Source organism: Bombina bombina, chromosome 5 (genome assembly GCF_027579735.1).
Source record: "Bombina bombina isolate aBomBom1 chromosome 5, aBomBom1.pri, whole genome shotgun sequence".
In the NCBI taxonomy this organism is placed as follows: Eukaryota; Metazoa; Chordata; class Amphibia; order Anura; family Bombinatoridae; genus Bombina; species Bombina bombina.
Window position 1 is genome coordinate 29,363,259 of NC_069503.1, and position 27,116 is coordinate 29,390,374.

Consider the following 27,116-nt stretch of genomic DNA (forward strand, 5'->3'; position numbering starts at 1 on the left):
AACCCCTAATCTGCCCTCCCTAACATCGCCGACACCTAACTTCAATTATTAACCCCTAATCTGCCGACCGGAGCTCACCGCTATTCTAATAAATGTATTAACCCCTAAAGCTAAGTCTAACCCTAACACTAACACCCCCCTAAGTTAAATATAATTTTAATCTAACGAAATTAATTAACTTTTATTAAATAAATTATTCCTATTTAAAGCTAAATACTTACCTGTAAAATAAACCCTAATATAGCTACAATATAAATTATAATTACATTGTAGCTATTTTAGGATTAATATTTATTTTACAGGCAACTTTGTAATTATTTTAACCAGGTACAATAGCTATTAAATAGTTAAGAACTATTTAATAGTTACCTAGTTAAAATAATAACAAAATTACCTGTAAAATAAATCCTAACCTAAGTTACAATTAAACCTAACACTATACTATCATTAAATTAATTAAATAAAATACCTACAATTACCTACAATTAAACCTAACACTACACTATCAATAAATTAATTAAATACAATTCCTACAAATAACTACAATGAAATAAACTATCTAAAGTACAAAAAATAAAAAAGAACTAAGTTACAAAAAATAAAAAAATATTTACAAACATAAGAAAAATATTACAACAATTTTAAACTAATTACACCTACTCTAAGCCCCCTAATAAAATAACAAAGACCCCCAAAATAACAAAATGCCCTACCCTATTCTAAATTACTACATTTCAAAGCTCTTTTACCTTACCAGCCCTGAACAGGGCCCTTTGCGGGGCATGCCCCAAGAAGTTCAGCTCTTTTGCCTGTAAAAAAAAACATACAATACCCCCCCAACATTACAACCCACCACCCACATACCCCTAATCTAACCCAAACCCCCCTTAAATAAACCTAACACTAAGCCCCTGAAGATCTTCCTACCTTGTCTTCACCCTACCAGGTTCACCGATCCGTCCTGAAGAGCTCCTCCGATGTCCTGATCCAAGCCCAAGCGGGGGGCTGAAGAGGTCCATGATCCGGCTGAAGTCTTCATCCAAGCGGGAGCTGAAGAGGTCCATGATCCGGATGAAGTCTTCATCCAAGCGGGAGCTGAAGAGGTCCATAATCCGGATGAAGTCTTCTATCAACGGCATCTTCAATCTTCTTTCTTCCGGATCCATCTTGCAGACCTCCGACGCGGAACATCCTCTTCTCCCGACGCCTACTAGCCGAATGACGGTTCCTTTAAGGGACGTCATCCAAGATGGCGTCCCTCGAATTCCGATTGGCTGATAGGATTCTATCAGCCATTCGGAATTAAGGTAGGAATATTCTGATTGGCTGATGTAATCAGCCAATCAGAATCAAGTTCAATCCGATTGGCTGATCCAATCAGCCAATCAGATTGAGCTCGCATTCTATTGGCTGATCGGAACAGCCAATAGAATGCGAGTTCAATCTGATTGGCTGATTGGATCAGCCAATCGGAATATTCCTACCTTAATTCTGATTGGCTAATAGAATCCTATCAGCCAATCAGAATTCGAGGGACGCCATCTTGGATGACGTCCCTTAAAGGAACCGTCATTCGGCTAGTAGGCGTCGGGAGAAGAGGATGTTCCGCGTCGGAGGTCTGCAAGATGGATCCGGAAGAAAGAAGATTGAAGATGCCGTTGATAGAAGACTTCATCCGGATCATGGACCTCTTCAGCTCCCGCTTGGATGAAGACTTCAGCCGGATCATGGACCTCTTCAGCCCCCCGCTTGGGCTTGGATCAGGACATCGGAGGAGCTCTTCAGGACGGATCGGTGAACCTGGTAGGGTGAAGACAAGGTAGGAAGATCTTCAGGAGCTTAGTGTTAGGTTTATTTAAGGGGGGTTTGGGTTAGATTAGGGGTATGTGGGTGGTGGGTTGTAATGTTGGGGGGGGGGTATTGTATGTTTTTTTTTACAGGCAAAAGAGCTGAACTTCTTGGGGCATGCCCCGCAAAGGGCCCTGTTCAGGGCTGGTAAGGTAAAAGAGCTTTGAAATGTAGTAATTTAGAATAGGGTAGGGCATTTTGTTATTTTGGGGGTCTTTGTTATTTTATTAGGGGGCTCAGAGTAGGTGTAATTAGTTTAAAATTGTTGTAATATTTTTCTTATGTTTGTAAATATTTTTTTATTTCTTTCATGTAATTAGCAAGAGTCCATGAGCTAGTGACGTATGGGATATACATTCCTACCAGGAGGGGCAAAGTTTCCCAAACCTCAAAATGCCTATAAATACACCCCTCACCACACCCACAATTCAGTTTTACAAACTTTGCCTCCTATGGAGGTGGTGAAGTAAGTTTGTGCTAGATTCTACGTTGATATGCGCTCCGCAGCAGGTTGGAGCCCGGTTTTCCTCTCAGCGTGCAGTGAATGTCAGAGGGATGTGAGGAGAGTATTGCCTATTTGAATTCAATGATCTCCTTCTACGGGGTCTATTTCATAGGTTCTCTGTTATCGGTCGTAGAGATTCATCTCTTACCTCCCTTTTCAGATCGACGATATACTCTTATTTATATACCATTACCTCTGCTGATTTTCGTTTCAGTACTGGTTTGGCTTTCTACATCATGTAGATGAGTGTCCTGGGGTAAGTAAGTCTTATTTTCTGTGACACTCTAAGCTATGGTTGGGCACTTTTTTATAAAGTTCTAAATATATGTATTCAAACATTTATTTGCCTTGACTCAGGATGTTCAACATTCCTTATTTCAGACAGTCAGTTTCATATTTGGGATAATGCATATGAATAAATCAATTTTTTTCTTACCTTAAAAATTTGACTTTTTCCCTGTGGGCTGTTAGGCTCGCGGGGGCTGAAAATGCTTAATTTTATTGCGTCATTCTTGGCGCGGACTTTTTTGGCGCAAAACCAAAAAAAAAATAACAAAAAAAAAATTTCTGTTTCCGGCGTCATACGTGTCGCCGGAAGTTGCGTCATTTTTGACGTTCTTTTGCGCCAAAAGTGTCGGCGTTCCGGATGTGGCGTCATTTTTGGCGCCAAAAGCATTTAGGCGCCAAATAATGTGGGCGTAATTTTTGGCGCTAAAAAAAATATGGGCGTCACTATTGTCTCCACATTATTTAACCCCTTAATGACCACAATGTACCCTGTATGTCACTGGTCTTTAAGGGTTTTTTCAGGACATAATAGCACAAGTCTAGCAAGAACACGCTATTAATGCCCTCCCTCCAGCAGGCTTTGTGGAATAGAGCAGTCTCAACGCTGGTGGCAAGACCGCGCTATAAAACAATCAAGTCCCAAAAAAAGGCCAGCGACATACAGGGTACGTCGCTGGTCCTTAAGGGGTTAAGTCTCATTTTTTATTGCTTCTGGTTGCTAGAAGCTTGTTCACTGGCATTTTTTTCCCATTCCTGAAACTGTCATTTAAGGAATTTGATCAATTTTGCTTTATATGTTGTTTTTTCTATTACATATTGCAAGATGTCCCACGTTGAAACTGAGTCAGAAGATACTTCTGGAAAATCGCTGCCTGAGGCTGGAGCTACCAAAGCTAAGTGTATCTACTGTAAACTTATGGTATCTGTTCCTCCAGCTGTTGTTTGTACTGTTTTGTCATGACAAACTGTTAAATGCAGATAATATTTCCTTTATTACTGTTACATTACCTGTTGCTGTTCTGTCAACATCTAATACTCAGAGTGTTCCTGATAACATAAGAGATTTTGTTTCTAATCCATTAAGAAGGCTATGTCTGTTATTCCTCCTTCTAGTAAACGTAAAAAGTCTTTTAAAACTTCTCATTTTTCAGATGAATTTTTAAATGAACATCATCATTCTGATTCTGATAATGGTTCTTATGGTTCAGAGGATTCTGTCTCAGAGGTTGATGCTGATAAATCTTCATATTTATTTAAAATGAAATTTATTCGTTCTTTACTTAAAGAAGTCCTAATTGCATTAGAAATTGAGGATTCTGGTCCTCTTGTTACTAATCTAAACGTTTAAATAAGGTTTTTAAATCTCCTGTAGTTATTCCAGAAGTTTTTTCCTGTCCCTAGTGCTATTTCTGAAGTAATTTCCAGGGAATGGAATAATTTGGGTAATTCATTTACTCCTTCTAAACGTTTTAAGCAATTATATCCTGTGCCATCTGACAGATTAGAGTTTTGGGACAAAATCCCTAAAGTTGATGGGGCTGTCTCTACTCTTGTTAAGCGTACTACTATTCCTACGGCAGATGGTACTTCCTTAAGGATCCTTTAGATAGGAAAATTGAATCCTTTCTAAGAAAAGCTTACTTGTGTTCAGGTAATCTTCTTAGACCTGCTATATCTTTAGCGGATGTTGCTGCAGCTTCATCTTTTGGTTAGAAGCTTTAGCGCAACAAGTAACAGATCATAATTCTCATAGCATTTTTATTCTTCAACATGCTAATAATTTTATTTGTAATGCCATCTTTTGATATCATTAGAGTTGATGTCAGGTATATGTCTCTAGCTATTTTAGCTAGAAGAGCTTTATGGCTTAAGACTTGGAATGCTGATATGTCTTCTAAGTCTACTCTGCTTTCCCTTTCTTTCCAGGGTAATAATCGTTTTCGTTCCTTTCGTCACAACAAGGAACAAAAACCTGATCCTTCATCCTCAGGAGCGGTATCAGTTTGGAAACCATCTCCAGTCTGGAATAAATCCAAGCCTTTTAGAAAATCAAAGCCAGCTCCTTAGTCCACATGAAGGTGCGGCCCTCATTCCAGCTCAGCTGGTAGGGGGCAGATTACGTTTTTTCTAAGAAATTTGGATCAATTCCGTTCACAATCTTTGGATTCAGAACATTGTTTCAGAAGGGTACAGAATTGGCTTCAAGATAAGGCCTCCTGCTAAGAGATTTTTTCTTTCCCGTGTCCCAGTAAACCCAGCGAAGGCTCAAGCATTTCTGAAATGTGTTTCAGATCTAGAGTTGACTGGAGTAATTTTGCCAATTCCAGTTCTGGAACAGGGACTGGGGTTTTATTCAAATCTCTTCATTGTACCAAAGAAGGAAAATTTCCTTCAGACCAGATCTAAAAATATTGAATCGTTATGTAAGGATACCAACATTCAAAATGGTAACTGTAGGGACTATCCTGCCTTTTGTTCAACAAGGGCATTATATGTCTACTATAGATTTACAGGATGCATATCTGCATATTCCGATTCATCCAGATCAATATCAGTTTCTGAGATTCTCTTTCCTAGACAAGCATTACCAGTTTGTGGCTCTGCCGTTTGGCCTAGCTACAGCTCCAAGAATTTTTACGAAGGTTCTCAGTGCCCTTCTGTCTGTAATCAGAGAACAGGGTATTGTGGTATTCCTTATTTGGACGATATCTTGGTACTTGCTCAGTCTTCACATTTAGCGGAATCTCATTCGAATCGACTTGTGTTGTTTCTTCAACATCATGGTTGGAGGATCAATTTACCAAAAAGTTCATTGATTCCTCAGACTTAGGTAACCTTTTTAGGTTTTCAGATAGATTCAGTATCCATAACTCTATCTTTGATAGACATGAGACGTCTAAAGTTGATATCAGCTTGTCGAAACCTTCAGTCACAATCTTTCCCTTCGGTAGCCTTATGCATGGAAATTCTAGGTCTTATGACTGCGGCATCGGACGCGATCCCCTTTGCTCGTTTTCACATGCGGCCTCTTCAGCTCTGTATGCTGAACCAGTGGTGCAGGGATTACACAAAGATATCTCAATTAATATCTTTAAAACCGATTGTACGACACTCTCTGACGTGGTGGACAGATCACCATCGTTTAGTTCAGGGGGCTTCTTTTGTTCTTCCGACCTGGACTGTAATTTCAACAGATGCAAGTCCTACAGGTTGGGGAGCTGTGTGGGGGTCTCTGACAGCACAAGGGGTTTGGGAATCTCAGGAGGTGAGATTACGATCAATATTTTGGAACTCCGTGCAATTTTCAGAGCTCTTCAGTCTTGGCCTCTTCTAAAGAGAGAATCGTTCATTTGTTTTCAGACAGACAATGTCACAATTGTGGCATACATCAATCATCAAGGAGGGACTCACAGTCCTCTGGCTATGAAAGAAGTATCTCGAATTCTGGTATGGGCGGAATCCAGCTCCTGCCTAGTTTCTGCGGTTCATATCCCAGGTATAGACAACTGGGAAGCGGATTATCTCAGTCGCCACACGTTTCATCCGGGCGAATGGTCTCTTCTCCCAGAGGTATTTCTTCAGATTGTTCAAATATGGGGTCTTCCAGAAATAGATCTGATGGCTTCTCATCTAAACAAGAAACTTCCCAGGTATCTGTCCAGATCCAGGGATCCTCAAGCGGAAGCAGTGGATGCGTTGTCACTTCCTTGGAAGTATCATCCTGCCTATATCTTTCCGCCTCTAGTTCTTCTTCCAAGAGTAATCTCCAAGATTCTGAAGGAATGCTCATTTGTTCTGCTGGTGGCTCCAGCATGGCCTCACAGGTTTTTGGTATGCGGATCCTGTCCGGATGGCCTCTTGCCAACCGTGGACTCTTCCGTTAAGACCAGACCTTCTGTCACAAGGTCCTTTTTTCCATCAGGATCTCAAATCCTTAAATTTAAAGGTATGGAGATTGAACGCTTGATTCTTAGTCAAAGAGTTTTCTCTGACTCTGTGATTATTACTATGTTACAGGCTCGTAAATCCGTATCTAGGGAGATATATTATAGAGTCTGGAAGACTTATATTTCTTGGTGTCTTTCTCATCATTTTTCCTGGCATTCTTTTAGAATTCCGAGAATTTTACAGTTTCTTCAGGATGGTTTGGATAAAGGTTTGTCTGCAAGTTCCTTGAAAAGACAAATCTCTTCTCTTTCTGTTCTTTTTCACAGAAAGATTGTTAATCTTCCTGATATTCATTGTTTTGTACAAGCTTTGGTTCGTATAAAACCTGTCATTTAGTCAATTTCTCCTTCTTGGAGTTTGACTTTGGTTCTGGGGGCTCTTCAAGCTCCTCCGTTTGAACCTATGCATTCTTTGGTCATTAAATTACTTTCTTGAAAAGTTTTGTTCCTTTTGGCCATCTCTTCTGCCAGAAGAGTTTCTGAATTATCTGCTCTTTCTTGTGAGTCTCCTTTTCTGATTTTTCATCAGGATAAGGCGGTGTTGCGAACTTCTTTTAAATTTTTACCTAAGGTTGTGAATTCTAACAACATTAGTAGAGAAATTGTGGTTCCTTCATTATGTCCTAATCCTAAGAATTCTAAGGAGAAATCATTGCTTTCTTTGGATGTTGTTAGAGCTTTGAAATATTATGTTGAAGCTACTAAGAATTTTCATAAGACTTCTAGTCTATTTGTTATCTTTTCCGGTTCTAGGAAAGGTCAGAAGGCTTCTGCCATTTCTTTGGCATCTTGGTTGAAATCTTTAATTCATCATGCTTATGTCGAGTCGGGTAAAACTCCGCCTCAAAGGATTACAGCTCATTCTACTAGGTCAGTTTCTACTTCCTGGGCGTTTAGGAATGAAGCTTCGGTTGTTCAGATTTGCAAAGCAGCAACTTGGTCTTCTTTGCATACTTTTACTAAATTCTACCATTTTGATGTGTTTTCTTCTTCTGAAGCAGTTTTTGGTAGAAAAGTACTTCAGGCAGCTGTTTCAGTTTGATTCTTCTGCTTATATTTTCAGTTTTTTTCATTATAAGTTTTAAACTTTGTTTCGGTGTGGATTATTTTCAGCGGAATTGGCTGTCTTTATTTTATCCCTCCCTCTCTAGTGACTCTTGCGTGGAAGATCCACATCTTGGGTAGTCATTATCCCATACGTCACTAGCTCATGGACTCTTGCTAATTACATGAAAGAAAACATAATTTATGTAAGAACTTACCTGATAAATTCATTTCTTTCATATTAGCAAGAGTCCATGAGGCCCACCCTTTTTTGTGGTGGTTATGATTTTTTTGTATAAAGCACAATTATTCCAATTCCTTATATTTATGCTTCGCACTTTTTTCTTATCACCCCACTTCTTGGCTATTCGTTAAACTGATTTGTGGGTGTGGTGAGGGGTGTATTTATAGGCATTTTGAGGTTTGGGAAACTTTGCCCCTCCTGGTAGGAATGTATATCCCATACGTCACTAGCTCATGGACTCTTGCTAATATGAAAGAAATGAATTTATCAGGTAAGTTCTTACATAAATTATGTTTTTTTGTAACTTAGTTCTTTTTTATTTTTTGTACTTTAGATAGTTTATTTCATTGTAGTTATTTGTAGGAATTGTATTTAATTAATTTATTGATAGTGTAGTGTTAGGTTTAATTGTAGGTAATTGTAGGTATTTTATTTAATTAATTTAATGATAGTATAGTGTTAGGTTTAATTGTAACTTAGGTTAGGATTTATTTTACAGGTAATTTTGTTATTATTTTAACTAGGTAACTATTAAATAGTTCTTAACTATTTAATAGCTATTGTACCTGGTTAAAATAATTACAAAGTTGCCTGTAAAATAAATATTAATCCTAAAATAGCTACAATGTAATTATAATTTATATTGTAGCTATATTAGGATTTATTTTACAGGTAAGTATTTAGCTTTAAATAGGAATAATTTATTTAATAAGAGTTAATTAATTTCGTTAGATTAAAATTATATTTAATTTAGGGGGTGTTAGTGTTAGGGTTAGACTTAGCTTTAGGGGTTAATACATTTATTAGAATAGCGGTGAGCTCCGGTCGGCAGATTAGGGGTTAATAATTGAAGTTAGGTGTCGGCGATGTTAGGGAGGGCAGATTAGGGGTTAATACTATTTATTATAGGGTTAGTGAGGCGGATTAGGGGTTAATAACTTTATTATAGTAGCGCTCAGGTCCGCTCGGCAGATTAGGGGTTAATTATTGTAGGTAGCTGGCTGCGACGTTGTGGGGGGCAGGTTAGGGGTTAATAAATATAATATAGGGGTCGGCGGTGTTAGGGGCAGCAGATTAGGGGTACATAAGGATAATGTAAGTAGCGGCGGTTTACGGAGCGGCAGATTAGGGGTTAAAAATAAAATGCAGGTGTCAGCGATAGCGGGGGCGGCAGATTAGGGGTTAATAAGTGTAAGGTTAGGGGTGTTTAGACTCGGGGTACATGTTAGGGTGTTAAGTGCAGACGTAGGAAGTGTTTCCCCATAGCAAACAATGGGGCTGCGTTAAGAGCTGAACGCGGCTTTTTTGCAGGTGTTTGGTTTTTTTTCAGCTCAAACAGCTCCATTGTTTCCTATGGGGGAATCGTGCACGAGCACGTTTTTGAGGCTGGCCGCTTGCGTAAGCAACTCTGGTATCGAGAGTTGAAGCTGCGTTAAAAATGTTCTACGCTCCTTTTTTGGAGCCTAACGCAGCCTTTATTTGGACTCTCAATACCAGAGTTATTTTTATGGTGCGGCCAGAAAAAAGCCGGCGTTAGCTACGCGGGTCCTTACCGACAAAACTCCAAATCTAGCCGACTGTGATTAAGTATAGTATTGTAAGTCAGCCGGTTCTATATTTATGTTTGTAACAAACGCTGTGATTAAGTACAGTATCGTAAGTCAGCTGGTTCTTTGTTTTTTGCAGTAATCACTGTGCGGTAATTGTTCTGTGCATTTATCGTTGCTGGTTATTAAGCTACCGAGAGAGTGCTGCATCAGATATTAACACATTGAAGTATCTTTTTACGATTCTATAAGATTTATGATATGGCCCCTCTCATAAATAGATTTTCTACCATTCTGTTGTATATATCTGGGAAGATTCATATTTAAAGTGATAGTACACACCCAAAATGTTATTGTTTAAAAAGATAGATATTCCCTTTACCATTCTCCAGTTTTGCATAACCAACACTGTTATAGAATTATACTTTTTACCTCTGTAATTACCTTGTATCTAATCTTCTGCAGACTGCCTCCGTATTTTAGATCTTTTGACAAACTGGCATTTCCGGCAATTAATGCTGACTCTTAAATAACTCCACATGCATGAGCACAATGTTATTTATATGAAACACATGAACTAACACCTGTGATGGATACCCCCTGCTATCCCGACTGGGAAGCTCCGCCAAACGGGTCCTGCTTCCTTCCTGCCGACTGCAGCTATGTAGCTGGCAAGTGACCATAGCCTGTAGCCACCCCTGATGCCCGACAGCACCAGTACTCAGGGTCCCACCCTGTGGCAGACTCCAGCTACCCAGGCTGGATAGCTCTGTCTGAGGATCCTTTCTCTGCCTGGAACAGGCTGCTATGTAGCCCAGGAAAGTGATTTTAGCTGGAACCAACCCAAATAACTAGACACACTAGCATTCAGGTTAGACAGGAACTGATTTTATTGAAAACATGCACTCCTTTTATACAGACATCTCATTTTGATAACAAAAAGGACAAACCCACAATTTTCCCACCATTCCCGCCCCTCCAGACAGCCCGGCACCTCCATAGGAGCCTACAGTCTCACATAATCCCAATTCTTAGGGGTGGCGGTTTTGGGTGATCCCGGTGGAGCGGCGGCACTTCCATGGTGTAATTTTAAAGCTCTCGGTTCCCATATTATACAGTCCAAAAATCAGCATGATTCGTTACTGGGAACCGGAGTTACAGTCCGTTGAAGTTATGGGGATAGGGGTGTCCAAAACCCCCGGTTCCCAAAGGAGCTCCTCTACGGCAATTCCCCCACCCCTTGTACTCCCCATGGTCTACTAATCCCCAAAAGAGCGGAGCTCTGGGACACATGGTTGCTGGAGCGACCTGGGTTAAATTTAGCGGGTGTGCTGCTGTCCTGTGGCCGACCGGGAGTTCCAGGAGCCCCTGGCCAGCCTGAGAGGGGTTAGGCGGGTGTCCGTTGTGAGGCAGCCGACCGGGAGTTCCAGGAGCCCGGCCAGCCTAGGAGGGTTTTCCTGGTCATAAACCAACTCTTCTCTGAACACAAAAACAAGCAAAAACAAAGCAAACAAACAGCTTCCAGAGATGGTGGTTGCTCTGAGGAGCCCAAACAACAAGGGTGAGGTTGTAGCCTTAGCTGTCTGGTATCCGTGACATCTCCCCCCCTCCAGTTCGGCAGACCTGGCTAGACCCTTAACGGGTCGGCCTGGGGCTGTCCGACGGTGGCCCTCCACTTGTCGGTTGCTGGGAGAGGTTATCCTATCTCTCCTGAGCTTGGGGCATCCTGGGGGGTTCCTGCTGGTGTTTATATCCTGCGCCCTGGGCGCAGGGATAGTCACATAATGCAAAGTCCCAAACAAGTTTGCTAAGGCCGGCTCCCAAACAATTGCTGTTCCACAAGTTCCAGTGTCCTTAAGTAACATGGCCAAACTATCTCCCTCTGTGACACTGTGTTGAGAACCGGCTGACCCACCCACAAACAAAGCCAGTGCCGGTTTCCCGGCGGTATACCCACCCCAGACTAGAGGGGGAGGTTGCTCCTTGGTGGGGCAGGTAAAGCTCGGGTGCCCAAACATGTGGCACCAACTGAATACACTTTTATCCTCCTTGCCCAATGCAACACCTGCCCCCTGTGAGAAATACTCTGGGACAAGAAAAGGGTAGAGACCCTGCCATGCTACTGAGGAGAGAGCCCGTCTGTCTCTTCTCCTGAGAAGGAGATATACCGCTGGGGAGGGAGGTCTGCTACTTCCGCTCCATGGGAAACTGTGCTGCCACTGGGGAGAGAGACCAACTGTCTCCTCTCCAAGAAAGGGATTTGACCGCTGGGGAGAGATATCGATACCCGTCAATCCCTGCAAGGGTTTCTCTGTAAGGGGAGGGAGGGTGACTACCTCCGCTCCCAGGGGATGGCTCTGCCACTGGGGAGAGAGACCGACTGTCTCCTCTCCCGGGTCCTGGCTCTGCCGCTGGGGAGAGAGACCGACTGTCTCCTCTCCCAGGAAGGGGTTCTGTTTACGGGGAGGGAGGACGACTACCTCCGCTCCCAGGGGATGGCTCTGCCACTGGGGAGAGAGACCGACTGTCTCCTCTCCCGGCTCCTGGCTCTGCCGCTGGGGAGAGAGACCGACTGTCTCCTCTCCCGGGAAGGGGTTCTGTTTACGAGGAGGGAAGACTACTACCTCCGCTCCCAGGGGATGGCTCTGCCGCAGGGGAGAGAGACCGACTGTCTCCTCTCCCGGCTCCTGGCTCTGCCGCTGGGGAGAGAGACCGACTGTCTCCTCTCCCAGGAAGGGGTTCTGTTTACAGGGAGGGAGGACGACTACCTCCGCTCCCAGGGGATGGCTTTGCCGTTGGAGAGAGAGACCGACTGTCTCCTCTCCCGGCTCCTGGCTCTGCCGCTGGGGAGAGAGACCGTCTGTCTCCTCTCCCGGGAAGGGGTTCAGTTTACGGGGAGGGAGGACGACTACCTCCGCTCCCAGGGTATGGCTCTGCCGCTGGGGAGAGAGGCCGACTGTCTCCTCTCCCGGCTCCTGGCTCTGCCACTGGGGAGAGAGACCGACTGTCTCCTCTCCCGGCTCCTGGCTCTGCTACTGGGGAGAGAGACCGACTGTCTCCTCTCCCGGGAAGGGGTTCAGTTTACGGGGAGGGAGGACGACTACCTCCGCTCCCAGGGGATGGCTCTGCCGCTGGGGAGAGAGACACCGACTGTCACCTCTCCTGGCTCTGCCGCTGGGGAGAGAGACCGACTGTCTCCTCTCCCGGGAAGGGGTTCTGTTTACGGGGAGGGAGGACTACTACCTCTGCTCCCAGGGGATGGCTCTGCCGCTGGGGAGAGAGACCGACTGTCTCCTCTCCTGGCTCTGCCGCTGGGGAGAGAGACCGACTGTCTCCACTCCCGGGAAGGGGTTCTGCTGCTGGGGAGAGTTATTGACATCCATCTCTACCTGCAAGGGGTTCTCTGTAAGGGGAGGGAGGACGACTACCTCCGCTCCCAGGTTTCCTGGAGCTGTTACAGGTGCTGGGAAGAGGCAGGCGGCTCTCTGCCCTGTTGTCAGCACTTCTGCTGGGGTGACTCCCTTGTCCAAGTCTATAAGCTCAGAGCCAGACGGCTGATCAGGATCCAGCAGCCCTGGTAACCTTTCTCTTTGCTGCCACTCCTCCACAGTCGAGCTCCATGAATCCCAGAGGGCTGCACCCCAGATCTGTATGCCCCTGGCACGCTGCTTAGCGAGATCCAGCAGCCTCTTGTATTCCTTTACCAGTGCCTCTTCCTGGTCAATTATAAAATCCAGATCGTCCAGCAGCCAGGTCTCCTCCAAGAGATACAGCAGTTCCTCTTGGAGCCCAGAGATATCCTCCAGACCCTTGTCTGTCTCGCTCCCAAACTGTGGGTCCTCTGTCCTTTTTGTAAACAACAATCCAGGGCTGCTGAAGCCAAAGCCCTCTGTGGGGGATCCTTTCTCCAGCCATGGCTGCGCTTGCATAGCGAGCCATTGGAGGGCTCGATAGCCGTCCTCCACCCACATCTCTTGCTGGATATATAGAACAGCTAGCCATTCCTTCTTTGGCTGTTCTCCCAGGAAAGGCAGTCTCACTGTCCACCGTACCCGGAATCTCGTGTCATTCGTGGGGAGAACCTTTCCATTTTCCTGCTCCTGTTGCAGAGCCTCCCACCAAAGGTCTCGGAGGGCAAGGTTCCTCCATGTCAGAACGTCCTGTTCCGAACAAGGATCCTTTGTTCCAGTCAGCATCTTTTGTACTCTCCCTAGGAACTCTGCCTCCATATTTACCGGCTACTGTGGTACGTCTCCTCTGTCAGCAGGAACCTTGTAAAAGAAGCAGATCCCACCGCTGCCAGACAATTTTACGGATACCCCCTGCTACCCCGACTGGGTAGCTCCGCCAAACGGGTCCTGCTTCCTTCCTGCCGACTGCAGCTATGTAGCTGGCAAGTGACCATAGCCTGTAGCCACCCCTGATGTCCGACAGCACCAGTACTCAGGGTCCCACTCTGTGGCAGATTCCAGCTATCCAGGCTGGATAGCTCTGTCTGAGGATCCTTTCACTGCCTTGAACAGGCTGCTATGTAGCCCAGGAAAGTGATTTTAGCAGGAACCAACCCAAATAACTAGACACACTAGCATTCAGGTTAGACAGGAACTGATTTTATTGAAAACATGCACTCCTTTTATACAGACATCTCATTTTGATAACAAAAAGGACAAACCCACAATTTTCCCGCCATTCCCGCCGCTCCAGACAGCCCGGCACCTCCATAGGAGCCCACAGTCTCACATAATCCCAATACTTAGGGGTAGCGGTTTCGGGTGATCCCGGTGGAGCGGCAGCACTTCCAGGGTGTGGTTTTAAAGCTCTCGGTCCCCAGATGATACAGTCCAAAAATCAGCATGATTCATTACTGGGGACCGGAGTTACAGTCCGTTGAAGTTATGGGGATAGGGGTGTCCAAAACCCCCGGTTCCCAAAGGAGCTCCTCTCCGGCAATTCCCCCACCCCTTGTACTCCCCATGGGCTACTAATCCCCAAAAGAGCAGAGCTCTGGGACACATGGTTGCTGGAGCGACCTGGGTTAAATTTAGCGTGTGTGCTGCTGTCCTGCGGCCGACCAGGAGTTCCAGGAGCCTGGCCAGCCTGAGAGGGGTTAGGCGGGTGTCTGTTGTGAGGCAGCTGACCGGGAGTTCCAGGAGCCCGGCCAGCCTAGGAGGGTTTTCTGGTCATAAACCAACTCTTCTCTGAACACAAAAACAAGCAAAAACAAAGCAAACAAACAGCTTCCAGAGATGGTGGTTGCTCTGAGGAGCCCAAAACCACTGAAACAACAGGGGTGAGGTTGTAGGGGGGGTTGGGGGTAGCCTTATCTGTCTGGTATCCGTGACATCTCCCCCCCTCCAGTTCGGCAGACCTGGCTAGACCCTTAACGGGTCGGCCTGGGGCTGTCCGACGGTGGCCCTCCACTTGTCGGTTGCTGGGAGAGGTTATCCCATCTCTCCTGAGCTTGGGGCATCCTGGGGGGTTCCTGCTGGTGTTTATACCCTGCGCCCTGGGCGCAGGGATAGTCACATAATGCAAAGTCCCAAACAAGTTTGCAAAGGCCGGCTCCCAAACAATTGCTGTTCCACAAGTTCCAGTGTCCTTAAGTAACATGGCCAAACTATCTCCCTCTGTGACACTGTGTTGAGAACCGGCTGACCCACCCACAAACAAAGCCAGTGCCGGTTTCCCGGCGGTATACCCACCCCAGACTAGAGGGGGCGGTTGCTCCTTGGTGGGGCAGGTAAAGCTCGGGTGCCCAAACATGTGGCACCAACTGAATACACTTTTATCCTCCTTGCCCAATGCAACACCTGCCCCCTGTGAGAAATACTCCGGGACAAGAAAAGGGTAGAGACCCTGCCATGCTACTGAGGAGAGAGTCCGTCTGTCTCTTCTCCTGAGAAGGAGATATACCGCTGGGGAGGGAGGTCTGCTACTTCCGCTCCATGGGAAACTGTGCTGCCACTGGGGAGAGAGACCAACTGTCTCCTCTCCAAGAAAGGGATTTGGCCGCTGGGGAGAGATATCGATACCCGTCAATCCCTGCAAGGGTTTCTCTGTAAGGGGAGGGAGGATGACTACCTCCGCTCCCAGGGGATGGCTCTGCCACTGGGGAGAGAGACCGACTGTCTCCTCTCCCGGGTCCTGGCTCTGCCGCTGGGGAGAGAGACCGACTGTCTCCTCTCCTGGCTCTGCCACTGGCGAGAGAGACCGACTGTCTCCTCTCCCGGCTCCTGGCTCTGCCACTGGGGAGAGAGACCGACTGTCTCCTCTCCCGGCTCCTGGCTCTGCCACTGGGGAGAGAGACCGACTGTCTCCTCTCCCGGGAAGGGGTTCAGTTTACGGGGAGGGAGGACGACTACCTCCGCTCCCATGTGAGCGGAAAGGGGTTAGGCGGGTGTCCGTTGTGAGGCGGCCGACCGGGAGTTCCAGGAGCCCGGCCAGCCTAGGAGGGTTTTCCTGGTCATAAACCAACTCTTCTCTGAACACAAAAACAAGCAAAAACAAAGAAAACAAACAGCTTCCAGAGATGGTGGTTGCTGTGAGGAGCCCAAAACCACTGAGAAACAACAGGGGTGAGGTTGTAGGGGGGGTTGGGGGTAGCCTTAGCTGTCTGGTATCCGTGACAACACCCTCTAGCTGTAAAAAAAATGTCAAATGCATTTAGATAAGAGGCAGCCTTCTAGGGCTTAGAAATTGGCATAGGAGCCTCCTAGGATTAGCTTTCAACTAAGATTGCCAAGAGAACAAAGCAAATTTTGAGGATAAATGTAAATTAGAAAGTTGTGTAAAATTGCATGCCCTATCTGAATCATGAAAGATTAATTTTGACTTTAATATCCCTTTAAGGGGCAATTATAACCCACACAGTGTTAATTGTACTAAATTATTGTGCTGAATCAATAGCACATATGTAATAACCTAAACAGCTGATGTGTATTACATCAATTGTTATGTGTGCCTTTAATTATACCATGCGTACAGTTAATCAGAACCATTATTTATTATTATCTGTCTAAACCATTTAATATACTTTTTACAGACACGGCCAGAGCACTGAGAGATATCAGGTATTGATGTAACTGGAGTGAATAAAGGAACCTTCTTCATGAGCACAGACATTGGAGCCTGTTATCAGCATGAACTCATATGGGTTAGGTGAGTAAAATAGATTTTATGCTGACTTTAATTACTGGAAAATAGAATAGATCACTCATTAAACAAATATAAACTATTATATTTATATCTGCACCTTTTGGTCAGTGACCGTTATAAAGAAGGAGCAACTCCCATTGGGATAAGAAGGAGGGTAAAAAATACAACTCCCCTTCTGTCCTTTTAGACAGATCATGTCTAACTGCCTAACCTCACCCCCAGACTTCTGTACTCAGAACACCTGCAACTCCAACTTCCCCTGCCCTGACCTCGCTCATGGAACACCCATAACTACACTTAAATGATTACCTTGTTCCCAGTGAGTGTTCCCCACCCCAGAACCACCCCTGATTTGTGTGCTTAATTTTGCAGTAAATATTATTAAACTAATACAGTTTTTGGCGGTTTATATAAATTAAAAAACCACAGCTGAAAGCTTTAAAGTATTGTAAATTTACTGCTTCTTACCCTCTCAAAACATCTCAAACTGATTATTAGTCTGTTATAATTAAGACATCATATTCTCACCCAACTTGTTAAGCATGAGCCGTGCAGGACTGTATGTGCAGTTGCTTGTTTAATGTTAAAAGAGGATGGTGGATGTCACCTCTCTTGACCAGAATACAGATGTACTTGTTCCCTGGGAAAATTATGCAATATTCTTTGTGGTCATTCTTTAATTTGTGATTTACATGTAAATAAATTTAAAAATAAACACAAAACAGAAGACATTTTGTTGCGTATAAAAGAATAACATGATTTTTTATTAAGATGGATTATATTATAAAGAATAAATATTATTTGTTTTTATTTCATTTATTTTTATGTAGACAAACACGTGAAAAATGAATCTGCGTTCTTCACTACAGGAAGCATCACAATTATACCACAGACTCCAACATTTTTAGACACTAATGACTATTCACAAACATTTGGGAAATCACAGCAGATATTTAAAGAAGATGATGAATTGTCAAGAACTGGGCAGCAATCATTATGTACAGAGAGTAATTTAGTCATCAAACAAGAGGACAAGATTTATGCCTTATCTAGTGAAATGATTATCCCAGAGGATAAACCACAAACATTTACCAAGCTTTCAAAAAAATTTAAAGAAGAGAAAAGTCTACAGTCTAACCAAATGATTCATACAAAGGAGAAACCTTTCAAATGTACAGAATGTGAGAAAAGCTTTAGATGGAAGTCTCATCTCCTAGAACACCACAAAATTCACACAGGTGAGAAGCCAAACACATATCCTGAGTGTGGAAAATGTTTTACACAAATGACAAAACTTATAGCTGATAAAAGGACCCACACAGGGGAGAAACCATTTAGCTGTACAGAGTGTGAAAAAAGTTTTACAGAAAAGAGTAGTTTGAAAAAACATGAAAAGAATCACACAGGAGAAAAGTTTTTCACATGTACAGAGTGTGGAAATAGTTTTACACAAAAGAGTGATCTGAAAAAGCATGAAAGGATTCACACAGAAGAAAAGCTGTTCACATGTACAGAGTGTGGAAATAGTTTTACACAAAAGAGTGATCTGAAAAAGCATGAAAATATTCACACAGAAGAAAAGCTGTTCACATGTACAGAGTGTGGAAAAAGTTTTACACGAAAGAGTAGTCTGAAAAAACATGAAAGGATTCATACAGGAGAAATGCCTTTCACATGTACAGAGTGTGGAAAAAGTTTTACATATATGAGTAATCTGAAAACTCATGAAAGGAGTCACACAGGGAAAAAGCCTTTCACATGTACAGAGTGTGGAAAAAGTTTTACATATATGAGTAATCTGAAAACTCATGAGAGGATTCACACAGGAGAAAAGCCTTTCACATGTACAGAGTGTGGAAATAGTTTTACACAAATAAATAGTCTGAAAACTCATGAAAGGAGTCACACAGGAGAAAAGCCTTTCACATGTACAGAGTGTGGAAAAAGTTTTACACAAATAAGTAGTCTTAAATATCATGAAATGAATCACACAGGAGTAAAGCCTTTCAAATGTACAGAGTGTGGAAAATGTTTTACACAAATAAGTAGTCTTAAATATCATGAAATGAATCACACAGGAGAAAAGCCTTTCACATGTACAGAGTGTGGAAAACGTTTTACACATATGAGTTCTCTAAAAAATCATGAAATGATTCACACAGGAGAAAAGCCTTTCACATGTACAGAGTGTGGAAAAAGTTTTACACAAAAGTATCATCTGAAAAAACATGAAAGGATTCACACAGGAGAAAAGATGTTCACATGTACAGAGTGTGGAAATAGTTTTACACAAAAGAGTGATCTGAAAAAACATGAAAGGATTCACACAGGAGAAAAGCCTTTCACATGTACAGAGTGTGGAAAAAGTTTTACACAAATAAATAGTCTGAAATATCATGAAAGGTGTCACACAGGAGAAAAGATGTTCACATGTACAGAGTGTGGAAAAAGTTTTACACAAAAGAGTGATCTGAAAAAGCATGAAAATATTCACACGGGAGAAAAGCCTTTCACATGTACAGAGTGTGGAAAATGTTTTACATATATGTGTAATCTGAAATCTCATGAAAGGTGTCACACAGGAGAAAAGATGTTCACATGTACAGAGTGTGGAAAAAGTTTTACACAAAAGAGTAGTCTGAAAAAACATGAAAGGATTCACACAGTGGAAAAGCTTTTCACATGTACAGAGTGTGGAAAATGTTTTACAGATAAGGGTAATCTGAGAAAACATGAAAGTATTCACAAGGGAAGAAACCTTTCACATGTTTAGAAAGTGGAAAAAAGATTTTTTTATTGAAGTCGGTATCACGAAACACCAAATATTTACACACAGATACATTTTATATACACAGTGTACAAACTTTTTTACAATTATTCTAAAGAGGACAAACTCTCTAAATAGAAGCATCAAAAAGGATCCTATTGTAAATAATACTTTCTAAATCCCATTTATAAAAGTCCCAGATTTGAAGAGCTCTCCTGTTGTCCTTTGTTCCTCTATATATGTGCACCTCAGTTTCTCTTATATATGTGATAGAATCCAAACACCACACAGGAATATACAGATCCATCCTCATACTGACCAGTTTACACAACCATTCACCACCAAAGCACCCCCAGTGTTCTTTATTAATATTGCACAGGAAAAAATTGTATTTTCCTTGTTTATTAATGTCAGTATATGGCAGGGTTATAATACAATATATTTAATAATTATCCTTTAAAATAAACCTCCAATAAAAATGCATATACAAAACAATAAAATTAATGTAAATTCCTAAATTCTTTATATTAGTTAAAATGTATAGACACATTGAAATATATTTGTAGAAAGCCAGACCTGAATCAAACTATACACATTACAACTATTATAATATGCTATGCAAAGATCACAAAAGTTACCTTATTTATTAACCTTATTCACAGTTGAATTTCATTAAAATACCACAATGAGATACCAAGATATGAGCCACTAACTTTAACAGTGCTTAGTTAAACAATAGAACAATACACTTTGCCAGTCAATATCTATGCTGCAATCTGAGATGAAATAAATTCTTTAGCAGCAATAAAGTAAATTCTAATATATATATATATATATATATATATATATATATATATATATATATATATATATATATATGCAAAAATAAATTACTTAACATACAAAAGATTAGTTTTAAACCACACAGAATTATGAATGCAGCTAAAATACAAAGTACCTTTTTAAATCTGTTAACTGCAGTTTGATTGTAGCAATAATTAATGTATTTGTTTTAAATATTTCCTATATTTAGCAACCTCTTATACTTTACCAGATAACAAATGAATATTCCAGCTTCCAGAATTTCTCAATAAGTCCAATTCACCTCAGCAAACAAAAGAAGTATTTTGCAATGTGGATAAGAAAAGGTAGCCCAATTTCACTTATAGTGACCGTGTTCCAGGCAACAATTATCAGTCACCAGCTTAGCAGAAAAGACCGCCCACACTATCTCCATGCATGGGATTAAATCATGTGATGAAACCCCACCCCTTTTTATTCTGTTCCATCATTGGTGAATTGTCTAGGCCCTTAACGAAAGCTTGTCCCTCCATTGGTTCACTGGTAATGCATGGTTACTAGGGAAACGCATCTATGTTAACAGTCAAATCTTTTGACTGTAATTGTCGCTTCGCAACACTATGTGTTTAATATTCATAGGACCATATAGTGCTATTTTCTCTGATAATTTCAATACCAGACATAAGTATATTTTCAGTAATCATATTAATAGCAATTTATACTGTTAATTATTTTTCTTCACGGAATCATAGCATTCAATCTCCTGGTATTGTATTGTATCTTAACATGTATACAGTATATTTAATATTTCTAATAAATTTTTAATACATGAATTTTGTTTAATCTTGTTTATGACCCACATTCATAGGGCTTCTTGTTACTATATGTCTGAAAAATAAAGAGAGACAGAGGTTATTATTTTGACACAGTTAAACATTTTAGACAGACTAAAATAGCCACCTATCAAGTTTAGCAGATACCCATCTAATATTAGACAATCTCCCATATTTATCTGTTCATATTTATACAAGTTGTACTTTCAATGAATGTCAAAGTCACAATACAACATATATTTCTTCTACAAGATACGACGAGTCCACGGATTTCATCCTTACTTGTGGGATATTATCCTCCTGCTAACAGGAAGTGGCAAAGAGCACCACAGCAGAGCTGTGTATATATAGCTCTTCCCCTCCACCTCTAGTCATTCTCTTTGTCTGTGTTATACTAGGAAGAGGTAAAGTGTGGTGTTAGTTTTATTTTCTTCAATCTAGAAGTTTTTTATTTTAAATGGTACCGGTGTGTACTATTTTCCTCAGGGGGTTATGGAAGAAGATTTCTGCCCTGAGGTTGATGATCTTAGCAGTTGTAACTAAGATCCATGCTGGTCCCTGCAAGACTTCTGAAGGTAACACATGAGACATCTTCAGTGTGGAGACCGGTTCCATGCTACAAGCAGCATTCAGGTATGTGCAGCCTTTTATTTCTGAAGAGACTTGATATATCAGAATTGGCTGGCATTTATTTCCCTGTATGGGAATGGGGTAAACAGTAGACCTGTTATACAGAGGGGTGTTACTGGAGTTCCCTGTTTTTTATTTCTTTTTAATAAAAAAGCAAAACATAGAGACACCAAAGGAAAACGTTTATAAGAGTTTTTATATTTATAACCAGTATGACTTACTGGGACGTGTTTTGGGGTGTATATGTGTTTCCACTTAGCTTGGTGTAAAACTGCTTTTCCATGCGGTTGTGTTTGGGCCTACTCCGGCATCGGCCTCAAGGGGCGGGGCTTATTTTCGCGCGCTCAGATGCGCACTTCCTTCTGACTAGGCTGCAGCAAGCAGTAACTCCGGTTGCTCCTGGACAGTGTATCTCTGGTCTGGAGGGTTGGCAACTCATTTCGAAGTACCCTGGGGGCAGGTAGGCGCCACAGCAGAGCTGTGGCGAGGTGCAGGGGGTATTTTTGATGTGAACTGATGTTTTTGCTTTTCTAAGTTACTTTAGTGCCTTATTCTCCCCTTACTACTGGGGTGCAGTAATTTTTGGATAAACCAACGAGTTTTAGTTAAATTTTGAGTCAATTTAACATTATTTAGGCAGTTTTGGAAAAATTGTTCACTTTTTATTTTCTTAAAGGCGCAGTACACGTTTTTCAAAAAGTTTATTTAAGCAATAAATAAAGTGTTTAAACGACTTCTGTGGTTATTACTAGTCTGTTCAACATGTCTGACATTGAGGAATCTCATTGTTCTATGTGTTTAGAAGCTATTGTGGAACCCCCTTTAACATTGTGTACCTCTTGTAATGAAAGAGCCTTACATTGTAAAGACCATATTTTAGGTCAAGAAAGTGTGTCTAAGGATGATTCTCAGTCTGAAGAGAATCAGGATATGCCATCAGGATATGCCATCCAATTCTCCTCACATGTATTTGTTACCTCTTGATGACCTAGTTACTGGACTAATAAAATCAATTTGTATATCTGACCATGGCATGACCATACCCCTTTTCTGCAATGGCGCTCTATGCGTTGGTGCAGTGGGTTGGAACTGTGGACAGATTAAACAACCTTGACAGTAAGTTTGAATATCTTTTAACATGTATGGCCAGAAGGCGTAATCACGCAATATTTCATATGTGAGTTTGGCACCCCAATGGCCAGATGTGGGAGCATCATGGGCATGTTGAAGCATTAGACCTCTGAACTTGGTAGGTTCCACCCATTGCTGGATGCCAGTTTTGGAGGTTCTAATTAACAAACCATCCTGTAACTTGAATTGGGATCTGGACTTCATTAATATTCTAATATCTTCCTTGCCAATACAGTCATCTTTTGAGATGGGGTTGCTTTCAGGATCTTCTATGTGTTTATAGAAGATGCCTACAATGGTGTCTTATTTTTGACTAGTGATCAGGTCCTCACTAGGAGAATTCTGACTCCATTGTTCCAGGTTAGGCTCACTCTGTTGTTTAACCTGGTTTCTGGTAATGGCTTCTACCTGAATTGCACCCATTAAGTGATCAATATTAAGGAGTTCTCCAGTTATGGCTCCTTGTTTGGCTAAAGCATCTGCAAGATCATTGCCTTCCTTATCAGGACCTAGAACACTGGAATGACCCTTGGTCTTTTTCCAGTGTATGGTTAACCCATTGGATACCACTAGGTTATCAATCTCACAGAAAAACTTGCCATGCTTGACTGGTTTGTTGTTACTTTTCTGCATGCCATTTCTTTTCCAAGTTGGCAGGTATTCAACAAAACTGTCACGCACGTAATTTGAGTCAGTAATGATCACAAATTCATGAATATTTTGTTCAATAGCCATTTCAATGGTTTTAAGAACAGCAATTAGTACTGCAACTTGACTGGATCTTGGTCCAATGTTGAAACCTACAGAAATATTTGGGAATTAATTTGCCCAAGTTATACCAATGCCAGCGACAAATCTGTGCTCATTTTCAATAGTGGCATGGTAAGAGCAACCGTCAACATATACCCAAGGTAATGTTTGACAATGGTCCTCATTGTATATTTTATATGGGGAAAGCAATTGTTCCTCCAGGAAGTCATCTTTTAATAACTCTTCCCCATGATCCTTAGCAGTACAGTCATGGAGCTCAGCAAGCCCCTGTGAAACTGGATTCTTTTTGTTTTGCTTATAGCAAATTTCTAAAGGCCAGCCTTGTAAGGAAAGAGTCCAAGCTGTTATGCGGCTAGAAATTTTGTAGAGCCCATACAGTAGATAAGAGGGCTTTTTCGCAATCGCTAAATTGTACTTCTACTGGGGATAGATCTTTGCTCGCATAGGCAATGACTTTGCCTAAATTATCATGCTTTTGGTATAAAACAGCACTTATGCTTATATCTGTGTAACCTGTTTCTAAGTAGAAAGGTTTACCACCTTCAGGGTATGCTAAGCAAGGTTGTACACACAGAGAATGAACAGTGGCACTACTTGGGCTTTTCCCGTCGTGTATATTAGAAATTGTCAACTGTTATACAATTAAACATCAATAGACTGTGGGAAATGGTGCTCGTGCATATAGCATTATTGGAAACTAAAAAAGTGGGGTGGCTAGAGAAAGCCTAGGATACCCACCAACAAGTATGCACGAGCACTCTGGGCCCTGACTAAAGGCAGTCAATTCCACAAAAGAAGGGAAAAATAAAATATAACTTTTATTGGTTTCAAATAAAATCCAAAACTGTATACACATTAAAAAAAATCCAGATATACACTTATGATGAGCCTGACCAATGATCAAAAGAGGGGATAAATATAAGTAGGGCCTTAATATAATAATGTGAAGAAAGTCATCCCCTCTATTGAAATTGTGCAAATAAACCACTCTGAAAAATCAGTATAAAATGAATATAGGATATATAAATCTTACTGCTATTGACCTGACCTTAAGTATGTGCAATGGCTTGTGATTGGTCAGCCAGTATTAGGACTCTAAATATCACTCGATAGAGTGTAAGGTAGTTCTAAAAATACCTAATATACTGAATACACTACTGAAATGTATTAGTTATCAGTGTGCATAAGGTAACGTATAGTGTGAAATAGATCATAAAAGAGGGTTAAATATGGTCGTCAATTTAATCTTACACCATGCTCTTAATATTAAACCCAAATTATTCAAAATATTATTGGCTTGCAGCCTAACAATATGACGAGTGAGTCTTAGTTGGGAGTGTATGTAATGCTTAGACACATGTAGTTAAAGTTGTTCATTTCAGTCCAATTAGGACTCGTGTTAAAATAAAGACCAATATGTTTCCAAGGTATCTTTGTGCTCATATATTTGAGCAAATATTACGTTCTGTTACACACAAGCTATATGTTACCTCTTATAATACATATGTTTAGTGTATAGTATGTTATATTGTAGCCCTTTATATCAATCAACAGCTGGACCGTGTTACATATAAAGTACTAGCGGTATACACTGTATCCAGTGTTTTAACGATCCAATGTGTGAAAGGTTTAACAAGTTTGAGATCTTATGCTTGCTACAATAATTGCTGGACTAAAGGTGATATTAGGTAAAGTAATACTCCATTAGTCTAGTAAGTTTCATTAAATATTAGTGTTATTTCTTTTTTTTTTTTTGTATATAATTTTTATTGAAGTTTACATTTGCAAAAAGAGAAACATGAGCAAGGAGCGGCATTTATGAAACATAGTAATACAACAATCAAAATATTCTCCACGGAACCCATACTGACAATACAAATACTCTTTTGTTTCTTACTCTGTGGAGAACCTAAACCTAAATTAGCAATACCTTGCGGTAGAGAGAAAAAAAAAAAAAAAGACATCAAAATGAGCTTACATGCTTCTCATATAGAACAAAAAAAAAAAAAAAAATATCTACAGAAAAGAAAAAAAAAAAAAAGAAGAAAAGAAGAGATAGTTAACTCCCAAGCTCTCTTCCCCCAACCTCAAAAATGGTGTTGTCTCCAGAATTCGGGATATCTGTCTGAAAGTATTAATTGTAAAAAGTCCGGTGACTTACGAAAGTATCCTAACAGCTGTAGCTGCACCTCTCTGGGCTGGCCCATAATTACTTTGTCCCATTTTAGTAGGTAGTTTTTTAGTTTTTTTTCCTCGAATATTAATGGATCATACTGTTCTACCACCATTTGGTGTTGAATATTACGTACAACAGACGCTATAGTAGGGACATTCTTGTTCTTCCACACTTTTAAAATCATTTGTCTAACTAGTAAAATTACAGTATTAATCAGAGGTTTATTCTGGGTCTGGTCATGGACCAGAAAGAAAATAGATAACGGGCTAAGCAGTACCTTATCAGGCAAAAATCTATTAAGCCAGTATTCCACTTGTTTCCATAATTTAATCGTTTTTGGACATGTATAGAAAACATGGAGTAGATCAGCCAAAGGAAATTTACATCTATAACATGCCATATCCCCTTTCCATTTGCCCATTCTGCTAGGGATTAGATAGGCTCTATTAAGGAGTTTCAGATGCGATTCTCTTATTGCCATGTTATTGGAAAACTTATTTATCCTATTTAAGCTCATTTGAAAATATTCTGAATCGATTTCAGGAACATCTAGTTTCCAAATACAAAGAAGACTGTCTACCCTTGCCTCTGCCTCCTTAAGTATTAGTAATCTATAGATGGGTGAAATGGAGTGATCACCTCTAGAGAATCTGCTAATAGTATCCAATGGACCTAATTTCCAAAAATCTCCCCCCAGAACTTTAGTACTTTAGAACTGTAGTAAAAGTGTCTGATCTGTAAATATGCAAAGAAAGATCTCCTATCTAAGTTAAACTCTTTACTTAAGGATTCAAATGTTCTTATATGGTTGGAGACCGGATCTACCATTTGGGTCAAGCAGTTCAGATTATTTGCTGACCATTTTCTAAAGGCCGAAAATGTGCAGCCGCTTTCAAATTCCGGATTTCCTCTAATAGGCAAGAATTTGGAGAGTGTAGGATTTACCTCCAGAGTGTAAGTTCTGGTAGCTTTGTATGGTGGGAGACATGTAGAAGTGCTTTAAGGGCGTAGGGAAATATTATATTCTCCTCTATCTCCCTACAAGTGACATAGTTGGCTGTAGTTAGCCAGTCCAAGGCAATCCTAGCGAAACATGCCAGATTATAATTTACTAGGTTTGAAAGGGCGAATCCGCCCATATCTTTAGGGTGCATTAGTCTCGAAAGTGCAATTCGCGTTTTTTTTGGGGGCCCAAAGAAAGCGAGAGAAGCCTGAATTAAATTTTTGTATATCGGCCTTACGTATAAATGTAGGGATATTTTGTATAACAAATAAGATTTTGGGGAGTGTTCGCATTTTGATTAGTGCTATCCTTGCTGAAAGTGTAAGAGGGAGTCTACTCCAATTCTGCATCTCAGCTAGACATTTCTTCCATATATGAGAAACATTTATATAATACCATTCTTCTGGATTTCTCAAGAGATTTATT

General features: G+C 41.3%; 1 protein-coding gene across 1 annotated transcript in view; it reads left to right on the forward strand.

Annotated features, from left to right (window-relative positions):
* Positions 1–27,116, forward strand: part of LOC128659746 (zinc finger protein 91-like) — a 262,253-nt gene that overhangs the window by 36,918 nt on the left and 198,219 nt on the right. The window contains exons 2-3 of the mRNA XM_053713326.1: positions 16,466–16,581; positions 17,409–19,112. Of these exons, the coding sequence (XP_053569301.1) occupies positions 16,563–16,581; positions 17,409–19,112 (1,723 nt within the window). The 5' untranslated portion in view covers positions 16,466–16,562. The remainder of the gene's footprint in view (positions 1–16,465; positions 16,582–17,408; positions 19,113–27,116) is intronic.